At 47.3% G+C, this 12,861-nt stretch overlaps 1 protein-coding gene across 3 annotated transcripts in view; it reads left to right on the forward strand.

Annotated features, from left to right (window-relative positions):
- TDRD12 (tudor domain containing 12) overlaps nt 1–12,861 on the forward strand; it is a 107,479-nt gene that overhangs the window by 15,744 nt on the left and 78,874 nt on the right. For 2 of the 3 annotated variants that reach the window (XM_019014391.4, XM_019014390.4), the window contains exons 3-6: nt 2,716–2,852; nt 6,263–6,382; nt 10,755–10,810; nt 12,068–12,153. In XM_019014391.4, the coding sequence (XP_018869936.3) occupies nt 2,716–2,852; nt 6,263–6,382; nt 10,755–10,810; nt 12,068–12,153 (399 nt within the window). The remainder of the gene's footprint in view (nt 1–2,715; nt 2,853–6,262; nt 6,383–10,754; nt 10,811–12,067; nt 12,154–12,861) is intronic. The other variant, XM_055368892.2, reaches the window with a different exon arrangement.

Raw genomic sequence — 12,861 nt, forward strand, 5'->3', positions numbered from 1 at the left:
CTATCTTCTCTACAAATGGAACAAGAAAGCCTGAATGACAGCACATCTGTTCACGCATGGCTTACTGAATATTTTAAGCTTACTGTTGAGATCTATGCTCAGAAAAAAGATTCCTTTCAAAATATTACTGCTGAGCTGGGTGTGGTGGCACGTGTCCACAGTCCCAGCTACTTGGGAGGCTGAAGCGGGAAGATCACTTGGGCCCAGGAGTTCGAGTCCAGCCTAGGCAATGTAGTGATGAGACCCTGTCTCTAAAACAAAAAACAACAAACAATTAGTGCTCATTGACAGTGCACCTGGTCACTGAAGCGCTCTCATGGAGATGTATGAGATGAATGTGGCTTTCATGCCTCATTTTCAAGGTTGGCTGGCTGTGTGAATTATTAACTATTCATGGTATTTCTACAAGATGCTTTGACTTCAGCATTAAATAGAAATACCCTTCATTCTTTGTCAGGATTTCTGTTGAATTATTCGAGTTTTGAGTTATGTGAGGTTCTCTACAACCTGTGCCTTGCAGTATGGCTGTACTGTATTTTCCAACTTATTCCCAAGGACAGCAATCTCTGTCAGTCCCTTTCCTTTCTGTTTGAGTGCAGCTTTCCTGCTGGACTGCTTTATAAACCTGTGGTTAGCATACGGTTTATTAGTTGAGTTGGCTGTGGCCTGGCAGTCCTGTGGTACAGTCAGGATGCCAAGGGTTGTCCCCTCTGCAGGGTGGTTCTCCTTAAAAGGGGCTGCAGGCATTTACAGATGCTTCTTAACTTACGATGAGGTTATGTCCTGATAATTGTAGGTAAAAAATGGGCTTAGTACACCTAACCCGCTGACCAGCCTAGCTTACCCTAGTCTACTTAAATTTGCTCAGGACACTTACATTAGCTTATGGTTGGGAAAGATCACCTAATACAAAGCCTATTTTGTAGTAAAGTTTAAACATTTATGTATTTTATTGAATACTGCACATTATGTAAAAATTGCAACAGTTTCACACCATCATAATGTTGAAAATTGTAAGTTAAACCATCATAAGTCAGGGACTGTGCACTTATTCAGCCATCAAACAGGCAGTTTATTGATTGATTGAGACAAACTCTCATTCTGTCGCCCAGGCTGGAGTGTAGTGGCGCGATCTTTGGCTCACTGCAACCTCTGCCTCCCTGGCTCAAGTGATCCTCCTGCCTCAGCCTCCTGAGTAGCTGGGACTACAGGCACATGCCACCATCCCTGGCCGATTTCTGTGTTTTTAGTAGAGACGGGGTTTTTCCACGTTGGTCAGGCTGCTCCTGAACTCCTGAGCTCAGGTGATCCACTCACCTCGACCTCCCAAAGTGCTGGGACCACAGGCGTGAGCCACCATGCCTGGCCCAGGTAGTTTATTTTTAAAACATTTTATTACTGTTATTTTTTTGAGACAGGGTCTCACTGTGTCACCCAGGCTGGAGTGCAGTGGTGCGACCACAACCCACTGCAGCCTCCAATTCCTGGGTTCAAGCAATCCTCCCGCCTCAGCCTCCTAAGTAGGTGAGACTACAGGCACGTACCACCATGCCTGGTTCAAGTAGTTTTTGAAGACTTAGTATATGCCAGGCACTGCTAGGTGCTGGGAATTTGGCAGTAAACAAAACAGACAAAAATCCGTGTCATCAAGGAGCCAGCGTCCAGTTATGACAGATAGTAAACAAATGTCAGAGGCCAATAAGAGTCATGGGGAGGCTGGGTGCGGTGGCTCACGCCTGTAATCCCAGCAGTTTGGGAGGCCAAGGCCGGTGGATCACCTGAGGTCAGGAGTTTGAGACCATCCTGACCAATATGATGAAATCCCGTCTCTACTAAAAAAAATTTTAAAAATTATCTGGGCCTGGTGGCATGCGCCTGTAATCCCAGCTACTTGGGAGGCTGAGACAGGAGAATCGCTTGAACCTGGGAGGTGGAGGTTGCAGTGAGCCAAGGTCGCACCATTGCACTCCAGCCTGGGCAACAAGAGCAAAACTCCGTCTCAAAAAAAATAGTCATGGGTAAGGGAGTGGAAGGATGAGCCTGGTGGCAGCTTTCTGTTGGTCAGACACATGATTGACAATCATTCCTAAGCATTATTTCCTGATTTAAGAAGGTAAATGAATGCATTTTTCTTATTTTACTTTCTAAAAATTGTCCTCAGTTAAGGAGTGGAAACAATTGTAGTAAGAAAAACAGTGACCTAGTACTCAGACGGCCTGTGTTCCTGAGGTTTTCTTATGGGCAGAGGGGCTCAGCTTGGGTAGGCCCGGCCTCCTGGCATCTCTTTCCTCTGCTGTAAGGGAGAATGTTGACTGGGATGGTTTTGAGAGTACCTTTTAGCTCTCTTGTTCTTTGATGAAATGTTAACACTGACCTTAAAAAACCTTTCTGTTGGCCAGGCGTGATGGCTCACGCCTGTAATCCCAGCACTTTGGGAGGCTGTGGTGGGCGGATCGCGAGGTAAGGAGTTTGAGACCAGCTTATCCAACATGGTGAAACCCCATCTCTACTAAAATACAAAAATGAGCCAGACGTGGCAGCAGGCGCCTGTAATCCCAGCTACTTGGGAGGCTGAGGCAGGAGAATTGCTTGAACCTGGGAGGTGGAGGTTGCAGTGAGCTGAGATTGTGCCACTGCACTCCAGCCTGGGCGATGGAGTAACACTCTGTCTCAAAAAAATAAATAAATAAAAATAACTCTCTGTTTATTTTGCAGGTGTGTGTGGTCTATTGTGAGGAGCTAAAGTGCTGGTGCAGGGCCATTGTCAAATCAATTATGTCTTCCGCAGACCAGTACCTGGCAGAATGTTTCCTTGTGGACTTTGCCAAGAACATTCCAGTCAAATCTAAAAAGTATGTACATGTTTATCTCACCTTACGCTCTTTTCAGAGACAAATGTCAGTTTCAAAGGAGAACGTCCATTTTAAAGTACGGGGCTAGAGGTCACTACACTGAGAAAAGACAAAACTGGAGTTCTTTAGCTTCCAGAAGGGGGGCTTTTTCTGGGTTTCAGGTCTGCACCCACTGACTGGCAGAGTGGGTGGGCAGGATGAAGGCTGAGGTGGCTCTGGCCCTCTCCCACTGTCCGTCCTGGCAGGACAGGCAGGTTCAGATGGTGTTCTTTGCATCTCCTGGCTGCTCTCTGCATCTCCTGGCTACTCTCTGCATCTCATGGCTACTCTCTGAATCTCCTGGCTACTCTCTGCATCTCCTGGGTTCTCTATCACCTGGCTGCTCTCTGCATCTCCTGGGGTTCTCTCTCTATCACCTGGCTACTTTCTGCATCTCCTGGCTGCTCTCTGCATCTCCTGGGGTTCTTCCTGCATCTCCTGGGGCTCTTTCTGTGTCTCCTGGCTGCTCTCTGCATCTCCTGGGGCTCTCTTTGCATCTCCTGGGGCTCTCTTTGCATCTCCTGACTGCTGTCTGCATCTTCTGGCTGCTGTCTGCATCTCCTGGGTGCTCTCTGCATCTCCTGGGTGCTGTCTGCATCTCCTGGGTGCTCTCTGCATCTCCTGGTGCTCTCTCTGCATCTCCTGGTGCTCTCTGCATCTCCTGGGTACTCTCTGCATCTCCTGGGTACTCTCTGCATCTCCTGGGTGCTGTCTGCATCTCCTGGTGCTCTCTCTGCATCTCCTGGGTGCTCTCTGCATCTCCTGGATACTCTGCATCTCCTGGGTACTCTCTGCATCTCCTGGGTGCTCTCTGCATCTCCTGGGTGCTGTCTGCATCTCCTGGGTGCTGTCTGCATCTCCTGGGTGCTCTCTGCATCTCCTGGTGCTCTCTCTGCATATCCTGGGTACTCTCTGCATCTCCTGGGCACTCTCTGCATCTCCTGGGCACTCTCTGCATCTCCTGGGTACTCTCTGCATCTCCTGGGCACTCTCTGCATCTCCTGGTGCTCTCTCTGCATCTCCTGGGTGCTCTCTGCATCTCCTGGGTGCTCTCTGCACCTCCTGGGTACTCTCTGCATCTCCTGTGTTCTCTGCATCTCCTGCGTTCTCTGCATTTCCTGGCTGCTCTCTGCATCTCCTGGGGTTCTCTCTGCATCTCCTGCATTCTCTGCATCTTCTGACTGCTCTCTGCATCTCCTGGGTGCCCCTTGCCGGCTGCTCTCCTGCCTGTCCTCAGTTTCCTTGTGCCCTTTAGGGAGGCTTGGCTGCAAGAAAGACACTTCCAGGAGGTAGAGAGAAACGCCTCTCTCCACAGAAGGGGGGTTGCTGGCATAGTCTCAGGGTGCACAGAGCAGAGCTTGTACTCATGTAGGTATCCCTGGTTGTCCTGCTTAAAAGAGGGAGGGTGTGACCATCAATGAGGTTGGGAGATGGCTCAGAATGAGCTGGTGCCGAGATGGTGCTGTGCAGCCTTCACTGCTTCTGGGACCACACGTGATTGTGTTCGTTAGAATACACCAGCAACAAGTCAGTCTTGGTGTTTTGTGATGACTTTTCCATAGTTTCCCGTCCCAGAGTAAGAGGATGTCAGTGTAATAAATATGAGGATTCTGATTTCACTGAAGAAAGAGCAATACCAAATAGACTTGATTGTGATAAGAGGTGTCTATTTTGTTTTGTTTTGTTTTTTTGAGACGGTGTCTCACTCTGTCTCCCAGGCTGGAATGCAGTGGCGTGATCTTGGCTCACTGCAATCTCTGCCTCCCAGTTCAAGCGATTCTCCTGCCTCAGTCTCCCGAGTAGTTGGGACTACAGGCGTGTGCCACCACGTCCAGCTAATTTTTGTATTTTTAGTAGAGACAGGGTTTTGCCATGTTGGCCAGGCTGGTCTTGAACTCTTGACCTCAGGTGATCCACCCGCCTCGGCTTCCCAAAGTGCTGGGATTACAGGCGTGAGCCACTGCGCCAGCCAAGAGGTGTCTATTGAATAGAAGAATTTCATGGCATACGTGCTTATCAGACATTGGGAATTTGCAGTACTTACTGTAAGAATAGGTGCCATTCGAGCTTGTGATCCTGCATCGCATACAACCGTAATCGCTGCAAAAACAATTATTGTGTTTAACTGTTTGGGGAGCTTTTCTTTTTGCATTTGGTGTTTTACATTTAGTTTGTTTTGGGTGAGAAAATCGTATGATTAAATAGAGCTTCAGGAGACTTCAGGGGGCCATGGGTGCAGCCACCTTTCCCTAACCTGTCTGAGACAGAAGATGGCCAGGCTGCCCAGACAGGGCATAATAGGAACCCTGGAAAGAAAGCCAGTTCATGTGGAAATAGTACGTGGAAGTGGTTTTTCGGCCAGGGGTGGTGGCTCACGCCTGTAATCCCAGCACTTTGGAAGGCCAAGGCAGGAGGATCGCTTGAGGCCAGGAGTTCAAGACCAGCCTGGGTAGCATAGTGAGACCTGGACCCTACAAAGAAAAAAATGTAAAAATAAAGTGCTCTGTCGTTTGCCAAAGAAGAATGGAAATTAAATTTCCAAACTTATTATTTAAAAATCTCAGTCCTGCAGCTCTTTTGTGCAAAGTTGGCAAATACTAATTATTAAAACATCTGTTCATTTACAGAAACTTTTAAGGTAATTTTGGTCATATATTGAGATTGATATTTAGAAAATCTTGAATAGAATTTGCTTTACAGGTATGTTCATTAGTATCCAGTATTTGTCCACCTAAGGAGCCTTATTAGACTTTTTTTTTTTTTTTGAGACAGAGTTTTGCTCTTGTTGCCCAAGCTGGAGTGCAATGGCACGGTTTCAGCTCACTGCAACCTCTGCCTCCCAGGTTCAAGCAATTCTCCTGCCTCAGCCTCCTGAGTAGCTGGGATTATAGGAGTGCACCACCACGCCCACCTAATTTTTTGTAGTTTTAGTATAAGAGACAGGGTTTCACCATGTTGGCCAGGCTGATCTTGAACTCCTGACCTCAGGTGATCTGCCCAACTCGGCCTTCCAAAGTGCTGGGATTACAGGTGTGAACCACCGCACCTGGCCAGGAGGCTTCTTAGACATTGTTTTCCTAAACTCCTACCCCTAGGTCATGAAATGTCAATTTCACTGATACACTATCTATGTGCCATATCCGTGCTTTATGTATCAAAAGAGTACGATTTTTTTCAACCTCCCAAGAAGCAGTTTTTCCCTCTTGGCCAAATGTCTCCAGGCACTGTTGGTGGCCATATTAGAAACAGAAAGAATTGTTTTTTGTGTGTTTTGTTTTACATTAAGTATATTAATAAAATAGGTATACTTTAACGGAGTATGTTGTATATAATTTTCTATATAATGGAGCTGTTTCTGTTTTACTTTTTAGCATCCGAGTTGTAGTAGAATCGTTTATGCAGCTTCCCTATAGAGCAAAAAAATTCAGCCTGTACTGCACAAAGCCTGTCACATTACACATTGACTTCTGCCGAGACAGTACTGACATTGTGTAAGTACAGTTTCTTAAGTCCTTCGAATCATTAGTAAAAGCCTTCTATCAAGTGCACGATCTTTGTATGAAGTCAATTCCTCTGTAGAAGTGCTGAGCAGGAGGTCTCTGTTCTTCAGGAGGGGCTTCTGAGTCAGTGTTTGTCTGACCTGGCTGTGGTTGAGGGGGTTTGGAGCAGGGCCTGAGCTCTGTGCTTCTTGCCTTTGTTTCAAACTTATAAAAAGTAATAAATTAACTGTAAAGAAAAATATTCATAAAACATAGGATCATGGAGTATTATACATGTGTACACACACACACACACCCACACACATGCGTGCGCGCGCACGGTCTCACCCTGTTGCCTGGGCTATAGTGCAGTTGCATGATCATGGCTCATTGCAGCTTCACCCTCCTAGGTTCCAGCAATCCTCCTACCTCAGCCTCCCAAATAGCTGGGACTACAGGCACATGCCACCATACCCAGCTAACTCCCCTCCCTTCCCCTCCCCCACTCCCTCTCCCCACCACCCCTCCACTCTCCTCCTCCGCTCCCTTCTTGCTTTCTTTTTTTGAGATAGGGTCTCACTATCTTGCCCAGGCTGGTTTCAAACTTCTGGGCTTAAGCGATCCTCTCACCTTGGCCTCCCAAAGTGCTGGGATTCCAGGCATGAACCACTGTGCTGGGCCCATGGAGCATTATAAAAGAGTCCATTGCAATTTTCTCCAGGCCCACATCTTTCCTCCTGGGAGGCCTCTGTGATCTTTTCCAGCTCTGAACTTGCAGGCCTTTGTCAGTGCTTTTACACACACTTATCTATGTGGAGCTTTTAACGAAAATAGAACATACTGTCCTATTTGCAGAATTAACTTAAGAATATGTGTTGAGGCCAGGCGCGGTGGCTTACACCTGTAATTCCAGCACTTTGGGAGGCCAAGGCATGGGAATCACCTGAGGTCAGGAGTTCGAGACCAGCCTGACCAACACGGCAAAACCCTGTCTCTACTAAAAATACAAAATTAGCCTGGCGTGGTGGTGGGCATCTGTAATCCCAGCTACTCAGGAGGCTGAGGCAGGAGAATTGCTTGAACCCGGGAGGCAGAGGTTTCAGTGAGCTGAAATCGCACCACTGCACTCCAGCCTGGGCAACAAGAGTGAAACTCCATCTCAAAAAAAAAAAAAAAAAAAAAAAAGTATGTTGAAACTGTTTGTCAACATACGTATCTCTTCTTTCTACTTTTAGTCTTTTTCATGGGTGGATGTGATTGACATACTTGCTGTATTTAATCATTCCCCTCTGTGTAGCCACTAGGTTGTTTCCAAACCATTTGCACAGTACAGTCCCGTAAGTATATGGATGAATCTGGCCGGGCCTGGTGGCTCACGCCTGTAAGCCCAGCACTTTGGGAGGCTGAGGCTGGCCGGATCACTTGAGGTCAGGAGTTCGAGACCAGCCTGGCCAACATGGTGAAACCCATCTCTACTAACAACACAAAAATTAGCCAGGCGCAGTGGTACGCGCCTGTAATCCCAGCTACTCGGGAGACTGAGGCAAGAGAATCGCTTGAACCCAGGAGGTGGAGGTTGCAGTGAGCCAAGATCGCGCCACTGCACTCCAGCCTGGGCGACAGAGTGAGACTCCGTCTCAAAAAAAAAAAAGAATATAGATAAATCTGTATAAAATACACAGACGTAGAGGCATATATATATACGTGTGTCCCGCACCCCATCTTTGCTCCCTTTTTCTAGTGTTTGACTGCATCGCTAGTGTTTGTACAGGACAGATCCCTGCCCTGGACAGTTCCCTCTCGGGTGCGGGCGCCATGTCTGCTGTCTTGAATGAGCACTACCGAGTGGCCTGACTTCTGCCTCCTGTGGTCTGTAGAGACATCAGCCCCATCCTCCCACCTGGTGCTCCTCCTATTCTCCCCTCCCAGGACGATGGCATTATGGAAGGAAAAGCTACAGGGAGCAGCCCAGTTCCGACTCCACTGGCATGCCATGTTGCACTGTGTACTCTGAACTCAGAAGCTGCCTTCATGGGCTGTTTGGTGACCTTCCCATTCTCCACTCACCCCAGCCCCCACAGTTTCCTTGTGGTGGTGAGTGCATCACTCTTGTGGCTGGCGTGGCATCTACACTGATGTGAGGATGAGTCCCTGCTGAGGCCAATGCGCCCTACCAGGCCACCCTCCAGCCAGCCCCCCCCGCACTATTCACGAAAGGCTCTGGGAGTGAGAGTTCCTGCACACAGCAGCCCCTGCCCCCTGTACTGCCCTCTTTCAGAGTGGCCCGCTGCCCACCCTTCAGGCATGATTGGGCCCCTGTGTGTGCAACCCAGCTCCCCTCAGAGGCTGTTGGTCCTGTCTTTCTTGGCCTTCTCTGCATGGGCTCTTCCCAGAACAAATGTGGGCTTCCGGGCCCTTCCCCACCCACCCTAGGATGCCCCCAGGGAAGGGCCTACTGGGGTTTGGTCACCTTCTTTGACATCTGATGCCTTTGTGTTTGTGTTTTATCCAGAACACCCTTTTAACATGTGTATTACAGTTTTATAGATTTTGTCAAATTCCCCTTCAAAAAGACTAGCAATTAATACTGCCATCGTTGAGGTATGGAAAGCACTGTTATTCCCACACAATATCGAATATGATTAGACTTTCTAATTTCTGCTTGTTTGCTCAGTAAAAATGGTATTTTGATTTTTCTGACTTGCAAAGCTGTCACATGTATTCATGTGATTATTGTGTATGTGTGAAAGAGGGAGAGAGAGAGACTGGCTGATGTGGTTATTCTGTGTGTGAGAGAGAGGGGGAGAGAGACTGGCTGATGTGGTTATCCTGTGTGTGTGTGTGTGAGAGAGAGAGAGGGAGAGACTGGCTGATGTGGCTATTCTGTGAGAGAGAGAGAGGGGGAGAGACTGGCTGAGGTGGTTATTCTGTGAGAGAGAGAGGAGGGGAGAGACTGGCTGAGGTGGTTATTCTGTGTGTGTGAGAGAGGGAGAGTGACTGGCTGATGGGGTTATTCTGTGTGTGAGAGAGGGGGAGAGAGACTGACTCATGTGGTTATTCTGTGTGAGAGAGGGAGAGAGTGGCCGATTTACCTGTTCATATGTTAGATTGGGTTTTCTCTTGGGTTGTTTGCCTTTTCATTATTAGTAATCTACTACATTTTTCTTTTTTAAAAAAGCTAATTATTAGGTAATTCTTTGTGTGTAACAAGGTTTTAGAACCACTGCCTTTACTGCCTTTTAGAAATCCTTTGTAATTCTCTTGAATTGCTTAATATCTTTCTTATAAGAATAAAAATAACCAACATTTTTGAGTAATGATTATGTCCAGGCACTGGGCTAAGTGTTCTATGTACATTATCTCATTTGATCTTTAAAACAATTCTTGGAGGATGGTGGTGGCATCTCTGGTACATAAAATCAGAAGAAACATAGAACATCATTCTGACCTTACATTTTATTTTTTTCCTTGCTTCCAAGTTTCTCCTCTTTCCCCACTGCCTACAGCTTTTCCTACAATTTTCTTCACAAAGCATAAGAAAGATGTAGAAAGGACAAGATGACAGGGGTAAAATGGGAGCCAGTGAGAGGGCGCTAGGGTCAGCAGAGTGAGGAACAGTAGTTTTATAGTAGCTGAGACCCAGTGCGTTAGCTCACGCCTGTAATCCCAGAACTTTGGGAGGCCAAGGCAGGAGAATCACTTGAGCCCAGGAGTTTGAGACCAGCCTGAGCAACATAGCTAGACCCTCTCTCTATTAAAAAAAAATTTTCTTTTTAATCGCTGAGTGTGGTGGGGCACACCTGTAGTCCTAGCTACTCAGGAGGCTGAGATGAGAGGATCCCTTGAGCCCAGGAGTTCAAGGCTGCAGTGAGCTGTGTTCATGCCACTGCACTCCAGCCTGGATAACAGAGAGAGACCCTGTCTCAAAAAAACAAAATGAAACAAAGATAGTGTCTGGCTCTCCCATGACTGCCTGTGAGGGTGTTGGTGTACCAGCATGTGTCACGCCCTCTCTGTGCCAGACTGTGTTAGACACCCCACATTCAGGATCCCTGTCCAGGAGCTTGTGTTCTGGTTGAGGAGACTGATTTGTCTGGGGATGGTGGTGTCGTGACAGACAGTGCAGTGGTGAGCACAGGTTGGTCTCAGTGGGGCCTCTGTGCTATGAGTCTGCACCGGTGCAGGTGACAGTGTTGAGACGAGCGTGTTGCAGGATGCAGTGGGATCCTCGCCCCCAGAGCAGGGCAGCGCCAGGTGCCCCATCATCTGTATCACGTGTTCCATATGTAGTGTGAGAAATGTCCAGTGCATGGTTTACAAAATGCTGTTGGTGTGCTAGCCTCAGATTTTTATGTAATGGAGTCGCATCTGTTCACTGTTCCAGACCTGCCAAGAAGTGGGACAATGCAGCTATTCAGTACTTTCGGAACCTTCTGAAAGGTAAGCCAGTGCCTGATCACTGCAGCCTGCCTGGAAGTGACACCCACAGAGGCCTCAGCTTCTGCTGCTGGCGGGGGTTGGAGATGCCCCTGTTGGCCAAACGGCCCTCCTCAGAGGAGTTCCCTAAGCTACCTGGGGCTTCTTCCAGCTCAAGTGCCACAGTAACTCTGCACCCCTAGTGGCAGTGGATGTCAGTAATTGACAGCTGAGATCAGCAGGGGCTGTTTGTGCAGGGGAACCCTTACACAGTAATAATACCTACCTCTTCGTTTGCATAAAAGCTGCGGTGCTGCAAAATAAATTCATGTGGATTTTATTGTACAGCAATGCAATTGATGAAAAACCTAGCATTTTTAGTGAGCAAGAGAGAGTAAATGGATATTTATTGTGTAATATTCATTACTTCTAATTTAAGATGCATAAAATGTCTTCAGCTGTTCTTTTTATTTTATATCAGTGACTATAAACAGTGTCTTTTGTGGGATCTGTCTTAACCCCTGGCAGTCAGATACCTGGTTTTAGTGAGAGGGTTGGTGGATGGGAAACGCCTGGGGTGCTGCCTGGTACCTCGTTGGGTCCTGGCCCCACTCCTGTGCTGTGTCATTGTCTGGGTAGAGTAGGAGCCAGATCCTTTGACCTGGGAGCAGTGGGAGGCTGGGAGGTCACTGGGACTGGAGTTTTGGCCCCTGTGAGCCATGGGGGCTGCTGGGAGATGAGAATGCGGGTCTGGAGGAGGCCGGCCACCTAGTCCTCAGTGGCTCAGGCAAGTGACTTAGCCTCTGAGCCTGGTCTCCTCACCTGTGACATGACCACTGTACTTACCTTGAAGGTAGTGGTAAGAACTCAGCGAAAGAAGGTTTCTAAAGGACTTAGCACAGCACCTGGTAGGTGGCAGTGATGCTGCTGCTGCGGGGTTTTGAGTCTCTAAGGGAGTAGCCGGGTGCTGCACTCCGTGGGGCTTTGCAGGGTAGAATGGACCTCAGATGAAGGCCTGGGACTGGAAATCTGGGTTTGGGAGGCATGGAGGAGAAGAGAGGACCACAGGGTGGCACAGGAACCTGTTGACAGGGACAGGACCCATAATCCACTCCACAATCAGGGGTGCCTTTTCCTAACATGCTCCCCCTGGTCCTGCCCGAGGAAGACGTTTGGGCACTCTTAAGTGGTTAGCAGAGGTTACTAGGTGGGAAATAGTCATGATTGTTTCAAATATACTTTTAACATCAGCTGATTTGTGTTTTCATTTATGCTATTTAGCAACTACCCAGGTGGAAGCCAGATTATGTGCTGTGGAAGAAGATACATTTGAGGTTTACCTTTACGTAACTATAAAAGATGAAAAAGTAAGTGAAAGAATTGTATTTTTATAATATTTCATCATTTTAAATTTTATTTTAATAAAACAGAATAAATGCCAAGAAAAACACTGTAGTTCATACAGCATAGAAATTGTCTTAATCTCTTAAGGTCTATCTTAGACCCGAAGTTAGCCAGGTCTGTGTTTTCTTCTTTTGATTACTTTAAAAAATGACTTTGGCATTTTATTTAAACATGGCCAAGAAATTATTCCTATAGTGATGAGCATGAAATGTTGTTTTCTTCTCAGGGGACATGATTTTTATAAATATACTAATTTGCTGTAGCGTTAGTTCACTGCCTTTCCCCCTAGACTTTCTCACTGTATGTAACGTGCTTGCTGTAAAGAATTCAGATCACAAGCAGAAAGAAAGCGGACATCATATGTGAGTGGCCCCTACCTCTGCCAGGTGCCAGCTGCTAGCATTTTGGACTCTGCCCTTTCTGAAGGATGGCTCAGGGCACAGCTCAGCACCAGGCAGAGGTGGACAGAAGGGGCACACATCCAGGGCTGCTCAGAGCCCATGGAGGGTACCTTAACCATGGATTTTTTAAAAATTGTGTTTTGAAATAGACTTACAGAAGAGATGCAGAAATAGTGCAGAGATTTTGGGATATGCTTTGCCCAGGTTGTCCTGATGTTAACATAGCACAAGACCACAGTACAGTTTTTAAAACCAGAAAAGTAACATTGA

The sequence above is a fragment of the Gorilla gorilla genome, chromosome 20 (assembly GCF_029281585.2).
Source record: "Gorilla gorilla gorilla isolate KB3781 chromosome 20, NHGRI_mGorGor1-v2.1_pri, whole genome shotgun sequence".
NCBI lineage: Eukaryota > Metazoa > Chordata > Mammalia > Primates > Hominidae > Gorilla > Gorilla gorilla.